The 15997-nt window shown below is 38.8% G+C and overlaps 1 protein-coding gene across 2 annotated transcripts in view; it reads left to right on the top strand.

Annotated features, from left to right (window-relative positions):
• Positions 1–15997, top strand: part of LOC121611198 (protein diaphanous homolog 1) — a 91990-nt gene that overhangs the window by 9153 nt on the left and 66840 nt on the right. The window contains exons 2-11 of one of the 2 annotated variants that reach the window (XM_041943626.1): positions 10258–10284; positions 11132–11296; positions 11727–11828; positions 12556–12686; positions 13267–13350; positions 13450–13513; positions 14342–14481; positions 14804–14909; positions 15129–15239; positions 15480–15598. In XM_041943626.1, coding sequence (XP_041799560.1) covers positions 10258–10284; positions 11132–11296; positions 11727–11828; positions 12556–12686; positions 13267–13350; positions 13450–13513; positions 14342–14481; positions 14804–14909; positions 15129–15239; positions 15480–15598 — 1049 coding nt within the window. The remainder of the gene's footprint in view (positions 1–10257; positions 10285–11131; positions 11297–11726; positions 11829–12555; positions 12687–13266; positions 13351–13449; positions 13514–14341; positions 14482–14803; positions 14910–15128; positions 15240–15479; positions 15599–15997) is intronic. The other variant, XM_041943627.1, reaches the window with a different exon arrangement.

Here is a 15997-nt window from a genome sequence, read left to right as displayed (position 1 = left end):
TATCAATACAGAGTTTACGCCATTCTTTCGGATTTTAAGTGTTATATTTTTCATAGGTCTCACATTGAGTAAGAAGCCAGTGACAGTCACTATAGGAACAACATTAGTGCATCGTTGTAGTCAGCACTCAGTTCAGTTAATAATTTGCTACGTGAGTTACACATAAACACATGCTTACATACATACAAACACACAAAAATCTCCTTTGTCATGGAGCCATCCCAGGAAGATCTCTATTCGTCCCAGACACATTTTCTAACATCCATGAGATGGCTGGATGCTGTTAGTCTTGAGCCCCAGATCTGTGGGACCCCTATTCTAGTGTAGCAACCTCAGCCTAGAGTATGACTCATACTCTACAAACAAATGTCAACAAATAGTTAAAAATGTCCATCACAAGGTCACTATTGTATATAATAAAGAAAAGCAGCACATCCTGACATTTGAGAAAACTGGAATGAAGGAGTGTTTGGCATTTTTGATTGAGAAGGTTAAAGATTTATTTTCCAACTATAGCTTGGATTCTATCATTGTGCTTGTTAAAGACTGCTAGAGCAGCATATGGAAGGATTTTGCGTTTATGTTGTGGCTGACTGACTGATGTGATTGATGATAATGATGTTTTTGCAAAGACAGGTAGTTACAATGATTACTCACCTCTACCACAATTGCACATTGTGGTCACTGTGATCTCTTAGTGGCAAATTGATAAGCTCATGGGGTGATGCTCTTTTTCTGTCAATCTTTCTCAGTCTATTATCTATTCTGCTATCTAGTCTGTGACAGAGGGCAGTGTCATGAATGGAGTTTCTCAGTATGTATGCTCCAGTGCACCCTCTGCACTCTCTGCTTGTTAACAACAGGAGTTTACTCGTAAGCATAGAGCTGGATAGACAGACCTGTAGACTGATCCTTACAGATATGAATGCTCTTGACTGTGTGTGGCACCTGTGTTGTGTATGGGGGGCTTAGTCAGGATTATAGTGTCAGTCCTCCTCTGTGACTCTCCCCAGTCTCCCCTGACAGATTACAGCTAATCTCAGACTGCTCGGTGTATCTCAAAACCATGACCGTAAACAGCACAGGCCTACGTGCTGCTCGCACAACAGTGTGTGTAGGACACCAGTCTATGCCTGTTACTAGGACTGGAGCAGGACATTAAGACATTCATGGCTATGGAAGAAATTTAGCTGCTGGACACACATGCACACCCTGCTGTGTCTTGGCAAGGAGTGTAGGAAACTAATCTTAGCCATTCATTAGTTCACATTATAATCACTATGTGAGCTGAGGTATAGCAGGGGCCTTAGTACCTATATTCCAGCAACAAGGAGTTGGAACTATATCAGACCACAGGCTATTGCAATAATGTTGGAATAAATATGGAATCCCAAGTCAAACTTAGTGATAGTGGAGACTGTCTTCAACAGAACGCTGTGGCTTTGTCTCTACTTTTTTCTCCTTGAAACTGCCCTAAAAATTTTGTGCACATATTCCCGTACCACTTAATTAATTGTCTATTGGCAAAATCTGCTTAGGGAAGTGATGTTGGGTATAATGGGCAATGAGGACTGGAGATATGGGCATGGTCACATACACCACATATTAATTATGCAGCCTGCTTACCCATGGTAGAAGCATGAACATCAAGGAAAAATGACCAAATCAACGAAATCCACAAGACAAAACACTCTTCTTATGAAATGCTCTTGTTGGGGTATGAAGCTGCGCAGAGGATTAAACAAAACCGTGTTATAGCCAGGACGCAACATGGCCATGCCTGGTGAAATCAAGCCATAAGAGTCGATAGCTAAACTAACTAAAGCTACTTTGTGATTAGCATAACTCTAAAGCTACCAAAACTTTATGAAAGGAAATACATTTCTTGTGACACTAGTTATTAGTATCCATTTTGAGTTTTCAAGTGTCCTGTTTGGATTTTTCCCTATACACATCGAAGAAAACACACTGCAAAGGTTCAGCAACACGTGTGTAAAAAAGAAACTCAGAAATGGAATTAATGCTGTAGAAACGATTTTGTACATCTGGTGATTTTGTACATCTGTGATTCATGGCATTCGGCTTCTGCCTGAGTTCATATTGTGGCAGTACACACAGAAGTGGACAGAGACAGAGAACCTTTCCGTGCTCCACCTCCTTTTTTTAAACCTCCTTTTTTTTTTTTTAAGCAATTTTCATTACTTACAGTTATTCTTATGGTGGTCTTTGAAACCTCACCCTGCCTCTGTTTCTGTTCTGATTTAGAAGGCTGCAGTCATCAATAGGAGCAGTCAGTGATGCATGCATATCAGCCAAGTCTCTATGCCTATACATTGGACTGACTGTGAGAAGATGTGAGGGAGGTAGTCAGAATTTGTGTGTGGGTGGCTCCATTTCTCATGGTAACATGGAGGTGAAAGTTTGACATTTGTATACTGTAGGTGAACTTGTGTTTGTGTGTGAGGGATGTTAGTGTAAAGTGCACTGATGGACGCTCCACTCTGCTTGTAAGCAGACGATGTGTGTTGGTGGATGAGTTTAAATGTGCTATGTGACAGCCTCATCACTTCTAAGATGCTAGACTACCGGATACAACCGTTATTTAAATAGCTGAAAGCATAATATCCACAAACATTTTTTTTTCATCTGTATTGAAATGACTGTTAGAAGTGTGAAGTAAGCTCAGGTCTGTGAAGCGTGCAGTCATGAAACAAAACAGCTTGCAAAAGCTAAAGTTTGTAGGGAGGTGTTGTGGCATCGGGGTGGGTGACGGTACTGGCAGTGGACCAAGTAGAATTTACACTAGCAGGAAACGTACAAATGGCTGTGGCTTTCTGGCACTAAAGTAAAAGGAAATGGCATCCAGTCCAACATGAACCGCACCATTGATATTGTGGGGTGATTTAAATGTACGTGGTAGTTTGGGGGTTGATTGTATTATTTTTGGCCTTCTGTTGTTTTTTTCTCAACCCATATCAACAAAGACACTACCTACCCTCTCTCTCTCTTGCCTCCTGAGGGCTCAATTGTATTGTGTGCTATTAGCATCTGTGACTCAGATCTACTGACTTTAAATATCTGTTTCTATAAAACACATTTGTAAATTTGTCCCTAGTCCTCTCCAAATTATAGTCTTTGCCTTGGAGTTGTGTTGTTTAATCTCCCTTCCCCCTTTGTTTTCTACGCACAGCTTTGTACGGTTGTTGGTGTGTGACATTTTGTCTTTGATCATGTGCACATGTGACTGTCTTCTTTGTTTTGTTGTCCCACAGGCACTCATTCTAGGGGTGAGTGGTATTACTTAAAAGTCATATTAGGGTTTGTTATTATAGTATGTATTACAGTAATCCCTCGCTATATCGCGCTTCACTTATCGCGGCTTCGCTGCTTCGCGGATTTTTTTTACAGTGTTTTTTTTTTTACAGCGCTTTGAAGGTGACATGTCCGTTTATAAAAACCTTCTTGCTCAGAAAAAGAAAGAGTGCCGACAACTACCCATAACTATGTTCTTCTCTCGGGCAAAGACTCCTGCGCAGCCTTCAGTAGAAAAAGACGCTACAGCGCAGCGGAGTCAGGACGAAGAGGCACAGCTGGATGGACTGTGAAATACGCGAGTGACAATATTTCCTGTTTTGTATCATAGTTTTTGTTAAAAAAAAACGTTAATATTTGCATTTATTAAACGCATTTTAGGCGTGAAAACAAGTTTTGGCGTTTTGTTTCATTCTATAGTACAATATTGCATTGTAAAATAATAGTAAAAATGAAGATATATCTACTTCGCGGATTTCACTTATCGCGGGTTATTTTTGGAACGTAATCTTTATATATGTATATGCATAGATGGGAAACTTTGGCTGGTGAGATGTGGCCCATGGACTGGCAGTTGATGATCACTGCCCTAAATCCCACACACTGAATCTTTAAGTTCTTGGTTAACTAATCTTCACCAAACAATTTCAGGGCATTACTCTGTAAATTTTGACAAGACTATTTTTAAGTTTACATCTGATTGGGATATCTGCACTGTTCAGTGGGCAGCTGTTAGCCTGCAATGTGGGTAAAATGTTTGTGGCTTTTCATTGGACATAAATTACATTGTGAAAGGTCTTTATCGATGGATGAATGTACTAATTGTATTATTAACCATCAGTTCATTAAAGAAGACCACCAATACATTTGCAGGACCCTTGAAGTCCTTTGAAGGCACAGTAGGAATGCATACAAAACAACAACACCACACCATGGATACCGCATTAATATTTGTTCACTCAGTTTTAGAAAGCAGGCAGGGAAGCTTGCAAAAAGGGAGACATAACGACAGTGACCTCCCTTGTTTTAACTGGAGGTGGGTGTGGGGGGGGGGTTGGTTTTTGTGTCCATGAACAACAGTAGACCCAGGGTGAGGAGCAGTCATGCAGCAAACATGCCCCACTTGGGCTGATACAATCACAATCTCTCCCACACACTGGGCACTCAAATGCACCTTTAGTCAGGAGGTCAGTGAGAAGTGTCGGAGCAACATAGACACGATCAGATGCAAAAGAATGAAAAGATGTCCAGTTCAGTTTGGGGCAGAGGAGAGGAGACTCTGACCTCTGCGGGTAAGCCCTCACAGCCTTTGTAGAAGTATTGCATTCAGTGTTTTCAGGATTCTCTTTTGGTCTCTCTTGCTCTCATTGTCAGTGTTTGTTTCTGTTTGTCACAGGTTGCTTGGAAGTTATAAATAACTTGCCATGTGTCAGCAGGCAGGGTTCCTCTGAAACAGTGACTACAACATTATTATACCCTGACCTTTATGTACAATTCTCAAATGAGCATTTGTGATAGGTCATTAAAATTTTTCCCTTGCTTTTCAAGGAAAAGTAAACTCTTGGGAGTTTTTTAACTTGGTGCCCTATTAACCAAACAGCTTTTTATGTATGCAGTATGTCACTGTTGTTGGTAATTTCCTGTTTTAGGTTCTATGTGTAGACAACTTTTCAGCTGTATGGGTGTTCCTGCCCAAGTGCTGCTTCCTTTGTACAATATTATACTCACTATGTTGCCATGGCAACATTGTTAGCAATAGTAACCCAGTGTGGTTAATAAAATGACATAGACCACACAAACCATTTTCTCTCCAATGCAATGTTCAGTGTTTTTCAAATAAACATTCTAGATATTACATGCATCTTTCTTCAGAACCTATACAGAGGGAGTAATATGCTTTCTCCCACACTTTCATTACCTTCCATCTCCACCCCCTTCCATGCCCCCCCACCTCACCAAAAAAATAAACAAAAAAAACCCCAACTCTGTCTCATGGACATATTCACACAGTATTTATATCTAGAAATGTTACAACCCCTATACCACGTTACCCATTACAAATAACAGAGAACAACCCCACATCCATCTCAACAGACAGGTCATTTGTTTTCTAGGTTTCTATAACTACCCAGAGAAGTCATGTGAACAAAGTGATTCCTGTGGTCTTATTACATGATTTATGCATTTGAGAGTCAGAGACAAAATGTTTTAAGTTTGGTCAGAGCCTATATAAAGGATTGTAAAGCATTCATATATTGGCAATGACCTCCTCATTACGATTCTTTATTCATTGCATTTCTGTCATTGCAATTCAGCTTTTTCCATTTCATAGGTAGGTATCATGGCTCTCTTAGTTTGATCTGTGCTTGCATCACAATATATGTTCATGCAATTAGTGTCAAGGCCTATATGAATTATTGGAAGCTGTTGCTGGCCGGATATTTTTGTAACTAAAACAAAGTTGCCTAGCGTTTTTGTATAACCTAAAATATTACTTGTTTTGATTTGTGGTGATGAATATTCAAATATAAGAATATCTGTGTGGACACAGTGGTTGTGGTATTTAGGCCATCAGTAGTATCCTGGGTGCTCTTGGAGCAGGTGAAATTATTGAACTTAAAGAAAAGGAATCTTTGAATATTTATAATATTTGGTTGCCCTCAGGAATGAAGATAATCACAATTGACATAATACAATAAGGATTAAATGTTATTCACTTACTTTGTGAATGTACGCCTAAGATGGACACAAAATACGTCACATTTACAATATCTGTCAGAAAAATCATTTTTGCAGCCTAACCATTAACCTAGTGTGCATCAGTTTGATTGATATCTGAGTGAACTTTGGATGCTTCACTCATTACATATATATGTATGCACAGACAGGTGCAGGTATGCACACACAGAGAAACATCAGCAGCAGAGTATGACTGGCTCATTATACTGCTGTCACAAGCCAAAGGCATCTGCTGATTTGCGTTCTCTTCAACTGTCTGGTCCTAGAGACAACCAGACAAACAGACAGACGGAGCCTGTTCCCTATCCTCTGTTTTCATTTTTTTATTGCTGCCTTCAGGACTATGTAATTATACTCTCTTTGGAACACTTACATGTGCTATATGTTTGTGTGTCTGTGTGTGTGGGTGTTTTGTAAAGGGATTTGCATTGGGACACTGCAGGGGGTTTGTCCTGCACAGAAAATTGCAAAACAGCAATCAGTGTGCCACTCCTGATTTCAGTCTTTTGTAAATATCCCATGAATTGCAACGTGCAGTTTTATTTTTTTTACATTCATACCTATCGCCAGACCCCAGAGAGCTACAAATTCAATTTTTGAGTTCCACTTTCTTAAACCTCGCCTAACCTTTAACTTCATCTCACATAACTTATGATCATGTACATCACAACTTTAAATATTGAATTTTGGGAAACTTAATACTTTTCGCAGCTTTTCGTTAGACTTAAACCCAGTTAAATGGATTAATTGTTTAGGCCTCTGATTACCAACTTCCTGGGGGAAGCTGTAACTTAATTCGACAAGTCTGTAGACAATACAGTGCACTTTAACGTGCCTATTAGAAAAAAGAACAAGATTAAAAAAAAAAAAAATTCCCAGTCCTCCAATGGTGGATTTTCAATCACAAAATCTGGATACCGTAACTCTTCTGTTAAAAGCCTGCTGATGTCTCAAGCCACCTATGAGATCTATGTACAAATTCTTCATTGTGGGTGATTAGATGAATCACCTTGTTTAGCTGGCAGCCTGTGCTTGGGGAGCCCTCTGCATTGTAACTGAGGAGTTTTTTGAGTTTGGTATTTGATTAATATTAGAGAAAAGCCTTCTGAACCCAAGTGGAGGGAACTCTCATTATTGATTCATCTGTCAGTTAAGAAAAACATATCTATTCATTTGATCTATAAAATGTCCAAAATTGTGAAAAATATCTGTCACAGTTTCCCAGATCCCAATGAGATTTCTTTAAATTCCTTGTTTTGTCTAACCACCAGTCCAAAGACTCAAAGGTGTTCCATTTACAGTGATATTGAGCAGTCAAAAGCAGCCAGCCAATCATCAAATTTTAGAAGCTGCAACTAGCACATGGTTGGCAGTTTTGCTTTACAAAAGGTTTCAGCCATCATTGAAATGGTTACAATGAATTTTTTGTGGATCCACTATTTGATTTATGGACTATTAATTTCAGCACTGTGGGTGAGGTAATACAAAATTAGTGTGTGTGGATTCAATTCCAAACATTAGTGATACTCAGGCTGTTATTTATTTATTTAATAGTGAGATTATGTACACTTCTTCTACCTAATTTGATTGTTTGTCGAGTGATAGCATTTCCCGCCACATGCTGAGTGGATTTTATTTCCAGTGTTATGTTGACACACACATTTATGCAGATGTTTTTTATTGGTGTTATGCTTCTAATCGTAGCATGAACAATTGGTGTGCATAGACTTTCAGTGGATCATGGTGGTCTTTCAATAATGAATCACACAGAGCAAATAGTAATCAAAAGCTAACGAAAAATTCGATGAAGCGTTCATTTTAAAGACTTTTGTCTGCAATGCAAAACAGTGGAAAACGGTTAATTGTACAACAGTTCAACAGCAATTAGATTATTTGATCCATAATTTTGCGACTGCAAAATTATGGATCAAATAATCTAATCTAATTACTGACTGTCTGGAAAGTATTCTTAATGAGACTGTGGTATTAAATTTAGCTGTATTCAGCAATGTGAATAACGAGGATGACCCAATGCTATGGATCATTGCTGGCATTGGCTCATCCGTTCAATGGAGTCTCAGAACGGTTCTAAAAGTGTTTCCGAAGCGGTTCATTGTTGCTCTTATGGTTCCCCTCAGAGAGAGAGAGACAGTACTTTTAGGCCCATTGCCTTCCTCAAAAACTGGCACAAACACTGTGGTTAATTTTATCTGAGTGCCTGTATTCTTAACTGTACTCGTGGGTTGAAAAGCGGAAATTTATATGCACAGTTGTTGAATTCAAGAATGGTTTTTGTCTCTTCCTTCCCATCTATCACTATTGCTGTCTTCCGGACACACTCGTATTCAGTTTCCCATGTGATTACCCACAATCCCCTGTGCCTACTGCTGTGTATTTCAGTTCTGTGTCAATAGCACCACAGCATTTGTTTATATGTGTTATTTTCTCCCCCATGTCTGTGGGCATGGGTTGAGGATCTGTCATTTAATTGCAGCTGTGGAAGCAGAAACATCCTTCTCTTGACTTCTCTCGCCTTGATCAGAGTTCCTTCTTTCTCTCTCTTTCTTTCTCCCTCATCTCTACCTCTTATTCTCTTGTTGCAGAAAAATGTTCAGGTAACTTTTGCAGGTGTGGCAGTTGTAGTGTAGGGACAGCCCACCTACGTAGGCAAGGGCACAGGAAGTCTTAATAACTACGCTAAAGTTGTCGGCAAAATCCATAGAGTAAATGTTTCAAAAGATCCTTCAGCAGGTTATTGTTTTACAAAGCTAACTCTTTAAGTTAGCTTTAGCTCTCTAACCAAACCCCAAGTTGCATGCTATTAAATGTCAGACCATGGATTTAGAGTGTTATGTCCATACAGATCCTTCATATGTCTGGAATGCTGTTGACACAGTATAGCAATTTGATTGTCAAAAATCATGGAAAATAGCTTACCTTTAATTTTAATAATAGGCAAATTTGAAATCAAGTACAAAAATAACAAAATGTTATCATCTTACTCCTAAGATTGTCAAAAGCAGTGTTTTCACTTTTCACTTTTCCTGTCTCCTTTGTGGCACAAATGTTGGTTGTGCTTATTCTTTGATGTTGGAAGCTCTGCATGGACTTTGACAGGGCATGTGTTTGTCCCCTTTTTAAGTGGGGATGTTGACAGTAGGTTTCCTAAGGGAGCATTTTTGGACATAGCCTGACACCTAGTGGCCAACACATGGAAGTGTATTTCAGATACATTGGCGCTATTTTCCACTCTTAAAAAAATGTATTAATGTTCCTCTGCCTTTGACTGCTTATAATTGCTGATCTACTAGTTATACTTCACACATTTCATTACTACCTTTTGGATGGCTTGATTACCTCAATTTTAACTCTATTTTACAACACTGATTCCAAAAAAGTTGTGACGCTGTGTAAAACATAAGATAGATAGATAGATATACTTTATTTATCCCAAGCTGGGAAATTGCAGAATAAATAAAAGAATGAGATAATTTGCTGGCCTACTCTCAATTGAAAACAAAGACAATATATTAATGTTTTACCTCATCATCTTTTTTTTGTAAATATGTGCTTTTTCTGCATTTGATGCCAGCAACACATTTCAAACAAGTTGGGGCAGGAGCAACAGAAGACTGGGAAAGTTGTAGAATGCTCCAGAAACACCTGTTTAAACAAGCTCATTGGTAACAGGTGATAGTATCTTGATTGGGTATGAAAGAGGCATCCTTGAAAGGCTCAGTCGTTCACAAGCAAGAATGGCGAGGTTCACCACTTTGTGAAACATATGATTGGATAAAGGATGTTACTCCATGGGCTCGGGAACATTTTGTAAAGCCGTTGTCTGTAAACAATTTTTTTTTGCCAATGATTACATTCTGTTTTCATTCAAGTTTTACGTAGCGTCACAACTTTTTTGGAGTCGGGGTTGTAAATGTGTTAGTACTCTAGAGATGTGTACGAATTACCGGATTGGGTTACAACACTGATTGATGTATCATGTTTCCCTCTCTCCTGCTGTGAATCACTCATGAACTCTGTAGACAGTTTCCTCTGTTTCCTGTCATGAATGATTTCTGTCTAATTGATTCTTTCTCTTTCTCTCCCTCCATCTGCCTCTCTTGTTGTCACCACCTGTCCCTGCTGTCTGTTGGATTTTTCTTAACCTTCTGTGCTATTGTTCTCCCTTTCATCCGTTCATCCTTACAGAAACTCAAACGGCTGATTCCTGACGAGGTAGGTTTGTCACTGCTTGCCACCATCACCCTTATGCTTGACTCATCTATCTGTCACTGTGGTCTTTCATAAACCGACTCACCAATATCCATTTAATGTCATGTCGCCATCTCTCATACAAACTTAATCCACTGTAACACAAATGCTGTTAAGAATCTGTTTTGTCTTGTGTTGTATTTCCATTGGATGTGCATGCTTTGAAGATGCACACTGATGGCATGAAATTCTTGGCACATAGGCGAGTGATGCCTTCATGTGGCTGACACAGCAGGATGCAAGAACTATATATATTGAATTATTATTCATGATTCATTATAGAAATCACTATGTTAATATGTGCCAAGGATTACATGTATCCTAAAGCTGATGTTCTTCATTGTTTTATTTGGCAATAAGTGATATAAACACTCTAGCTATTGTTAGTGCTAGCAATTTACCACACGAAGTCATTAAAAGCAGGGAGAAAGAAATCTCCCATTGTTTGTCAAAATTGAGGCTTATGGTCTGTGCCTGCTAGTGTTGACTGCATGTTGACTTTGAATGGTAATGTTTGTCTGCAAAAACCTTTGATGTCTCTGATCCCTAATCATCATCTCATGTTGCTGAAAGATTTCTACTGTTGTAGAAAATGTAGTATCCCAAAAAGCCCTTGTGGGTTTTGTTACTGTTGCATTATTTAACATTGGTATTAAGAGAGTTGGCTCGTCCTCAAACTGTGAGTTGATTAGGGATTACTGCCTTGTTTTGTGGCCTTACAGCGATGGTTACACTTTGCAGTTTTTCCTCTCTGACCTCTTTCCTATGTCTATGTCTGAGTCTAACCTATGTCATATTTTTGCTAATCCAGTTGGAGCGTTTCACCAGCATGAGGATGAAAAAGGACAAGGAGAAGCCCGGCCATATGCCGGGTCAGCGACACTCTTCAGCTGCCAACTATGAGCTGAACGCTCAGAGTGCTATGCTGCATGATCATTCTGATGAATACGTCCTGGAACTCTTTGAACAGATGCTGGTGAGAAAGATAGTGAAAGTTTGTGTTGTGTGCGCATGATTCAGCTGTTGGAGAATCACCTATTCATTATCTCCCCTAAACAACCACTGAACCTTGTACTTTGTATATTCCACTCACAAATCCTAAATTTGAAGTTTTTTTTTTTTTTTTTCCTAATGTAGTATTATGTAAAAAATCTGCTCAGTGTCTTAGCACATCAGAATCACCAATTCTCACACTTTTAAACTGCATCTCTAAGCATCTCACTGGGAGCTTTATATTCCTTGCCTTCGAATAATGTGATTCCTCAGATTTCTAAATACAATGTGATTTCCATTTTAGTATTTTCTGTTTTTTTCAGCATGCCATCTCCTTGTCTCAAAATAGTTTTGTTTATTTTTTCATCCTTTTTTGTATTTCTTGTTATTCTCTTTCTCCGGTCTTTCTCTAGGTGGATATGAACCTGAACGAGGAGAAGCAGCAGCCTCTTAGGCAAAAAGACATTATGATCAAACGAGAGATGGTCTCCCAGTACCTCCACACATCTAAAGCAGTCAGTACCAAAATAAATATTGCTAACACAATGTGCTGAAGGTTCATTTGAAGATGTTGCTTGTTGGCTTGAATCAGTACAGGTTACAAAGCATTTTGTCCTTTTCATGCCACATTGTCTTATGCTAAACACGTAGTGCTACATATGGGCATGTCATGAAGCCAGACTGAAGTGTTTTAAAGCAACTCTATTATCTCTAGACTAATTGTTCAGACAAATGTGAACACAATGGCCTTTCCATAACTGAACATGTTCAGTGCCTTTGCTTTTGCGGTTGGAGTGTTTACTTACTCAAGTCAAGACTGGATTGTTTTATACATTATACAAATGTATTCACTGGTAAAATTCAGACTCAGTGTAAAATCACAGCCATTATTGGTAGAACCAGCTACCCCTCTAGTAGTAGTAGTAGTAGTAGCAGTAGAAATAATATAATCAAACATGGTCAAGACGAGTAGCTCAAAGAACCAACATAACCTATCACAGATGGTAGCTAGCACAGTTCATTTAACTGTGAAATAAGCCTATTAAGAGGAAATCATGAGGTACCCTTTAATTCTGCATGTCAAAATTTCAAATTGGGCTTGTCTGTTGCCTTCGAAGCTCCACCACTGTGCTCTTGAGTAGCAATAATACCAATTTCTAACCTTTAAGAAGACAAATATAGAAACACAAAATGACTTCCTGTTTGTGTGCCCACTGTGTGTGCCTGTTGTTGTTGATTAAGGGCCAAAACCAGAAGGAGAGCACCAAATCAGCAATGGTGTACATCCAGGAGTTAAAGTTAGACCACCGCGATACACAGCTGCTGAACTGTCTGGAATCTCTACGAGTCTCACTCAATAACAACCCTGTCAGGTAACACACACATATACCGGTACTTACATTCAGATATATCCATACAGTGTCTATGAAAAATATAACATTGAATCAAATTCACTGTGTCAATCTCCAAGTGTGGATTCCAAACCTCAATCCAGCTGAGACTTTGCTAAGGGTTTTTAAAGTTAAAAAACTTGCCCACCTAGAAACTGTGACTGTACCGGTCTTCTGTGCCGCTGCATGGAAGATGTATGTGAAGCAATTTGAAGCATTGTAGTCCACCACAGGCTCAATGGTTTTGCTGATATTAAGCTTCAGGTGATTGTCGTTGCACCATGTGACAAAGCTCTGTATCAGCCCTCTGTAAAAATAGTCTTGTGAAGATAGCGTTTTCTTACTGGAAATTACTCACTGGAATCATGCATGACAATACAGTGATAGCTAGTGATTTGTTTTAACACCTCTAATTCAATTTGGGGAACTTTTATTAATAAAATGTGATTTAAAACCAAACAAAGGTACCAGATTTTTTGACACGGTAAAATCAATTTTAACATCAAAAGTACAAGTAGGTAATGTTGGTGCTTAAGAAATCATGTGGTCTTGTCACTTTCAGTTGGGTGCAGAACTTTGGCGATGAGGGGTTGGCACTGTTGCTGAATCTGCTTAGAAGACTACAGGAGGACAAAGACGAGTACCCGTAAGACCCTTAAACCACAGAATAACGGTTTGTTCTATCTAGCAATGTGCGTGTTGTAATGTCTTTTAATATCTGTCTTCTTTCTCATCCACCAACTAGAATGATTGGAGTGAAATGTCAACATGAGATCATTCGCTGTCTAAAAGCCTTTATGAACAACAAGGTAAGAAAATGGACTGTTTTCTCAAAAATAAAATATAAAAATAGCTAATCCTTTCTTTGATACAGGTGCATATAGTTGTTGCTTGTTAAGCAATAGAACACATAATAGAACTATCTTAACCATCTTTGCAACCCTTGTTGTAGTGTAGCAATTCTTCCTCTAGAGGGCATCATAAAGTCAGTGACCAACTGTGGTCCGTTCATGCACATTTGGAAATGCTTTGAGTAACATAATCATTGTAAATCTCTTCAAAATCTATCACATATAATAATTACACACTAGTAATTGAGTATCAGTGATGTAGTGCCTACAAGAGACAAAATGCTACGTTTCTCTTTATGTCCTAAAGTAATACAAATTTCTAATTAGCTAAGACCAGTGTCATAAAAGCAAAAAACAAAGGTAAAGACATAGAGAAAAACAGTGTATCTAGTCTATGGATACATGGATATTGTTAAAAATCTGGTTTTCAGCTAATTTCAAAGAAGTCAGTCTTTAGTTTGTTTTTGAAGATTAGACAGTATTGAACCAAATTGGTCGTTAGTTCTAATGTTGCAATATTTGGCAATATTAGATTTTGGATGTTTAACAAATATTGGATAAACAGTGAGTCTGTCATTACCTTAATGTAGAAAAAAGAAAGAAAATGTGTGTGTCTCATTTCCAAAGTTGTTGCAGTCAATGAATTTTACCTAAGACTAATTTTTCTAATGTAAACACTGAAATTTGACCCATGAAAGCCACATCTCTGCCCTGCAGAAAATAAATCTTAAAGGACTTTGCCTCTTTCTGCTGTCTCTCTTCTTTCTGCGTTTCTTTCCCCTTTAGTATGGCTTGAAATCCATGCTGGAGTCAGATGAGGGAATTCCTCTGCTGGTCAGAGCCATCAACCCTAGGGTGCCTCATATGATGGTGGATGCTGTCAGGCTGCTGTCTGCCATCTCAATTTTGGAACATCCTGAGAACCTGTAAGCATTCCAGACAACCACATTTCCCCTAACTGGATTAGCCTAAAGTCTGGACCACAAGTCTGATATGCAGTGTTATATGAAGATACAGTCTTGAGCCGCTCTATGATGACTAACAACCTAACACTGATATCAATAATTGAATAGTCGTATGTCGCACTTCTTTTCTCAACGACTTATATGTCATGTTTTAATAAGAGCTGTTGAATAAAGCAACAGAATGTACTTTCTGTATGACAAATTTTGTATTTATGTACTATTATCTGATGTAAATATATGTAGCAACAATATAAATGATGTGAATAACTGTCTGGTTTTGCAGTCATGAGCGTGTTTTGGAGGCCATTACAGAGGAGGCAGAGAAACGGGACATTGAGAGGTTTCAGCCTCTTCTTGCTGGCATGAACAATCACAACATTGCTCTTAAGGTACACATACGCATGCACACACACACTTTAGCAATTATAATTCCCCATGTGCATTTTTGTTTGCCAAATGACACCAACACAGTTGTAATTGATGGACAGAACTACTCGATGCAGTCTGCACTATAAAAGACTTATTTAGCTGACAAATATCGTGTGTTGTACTACGTCAGTCTAGTTAGTCTAAATCATGAAGCTAACTGTATTATGTGTTTTTGGCAGGGTGGCTGCATGCAGCTGATCAATGCCTTGATCAGCCGTGGAGAAGAGTTGGACTTCAGGATCCATATTCGCTCTGAACTACTAAGATTGGGGCTCAGAGAACAGCTGACGGTACAGAAAACACTTTCTTTTGATCTTCTCTCAAAGTGACTCTCCAACAACACACATTTGCACAGCCTCACTCTTCATGTCTCTCTTACTTTATATGCCTCTGTCTTGCTGACTGGCTGACACACACTCATATGCTGTAAAAAAAAAAAATCTTTCTCTCAACTGTCAAAACCCAATGTTTGTCACAGTCTTCCTGCCATTCTCCCCTTGCCTTTTCTTCCCCCATCGCTCTCCCTGCAGGAGGTGCGGATGATAGAAAACGAAGAGCTGAGGGTGCAGCTGACAGTGTTTGATGAACAGGCTGAGGATGACTCTGAGGACCTCAAAGCACGACTTGATGACATCCGCATTGAAATGGAATATCCTTTCACTGAGCAAAATTTTCCCTCTGTAGAAATTGCCAGGGTCTTCTTTTTGACCTTGAAAATCTCTATGCCTGCATACAACATAACTTTGCATGCTTGTGGTTTTGTGTTTACGTTGCTTTGCTACTTTGATGAGTGGAAGGAATAACCTTCAAAATGTTTTTCCTAATGAAAGAATACGTATGATTTCGACAGTAGTATATAGAATTATATGCATATATTCCCTGTAATATAATGAGTCAGCTATGTACACAACATCAAATAGCTATTTTTTCCCCTGTACAGTTAGCCTGAACACTTACTTTCTTCCAAGGCAGATGCAAAATGAATATTTTCATACTTAATAAGCATCATTTTTCAGGCTCTGGGGACATGGTAACCCTGTGTGGACTT

Source organism: Chelmon rostratus, chromosome 9 (genome assembly GCF_017976325.1).
Source record: "Chelmon rostratus isolate fCheRos1 chromosome 9, fCheRos1.pri, whole genome shotgun sequence".
NCBI lineage: Eukaryota > Metazoa > Chordata > Actinopteri > Chaetodontiformes > Chaetodontidae > Chelmon > Chelmon rostratus.
Note: the sequence above shows the minus strand (reverse complement) of the source record. Positions and strands in the feature narration are given on the sequence as shown.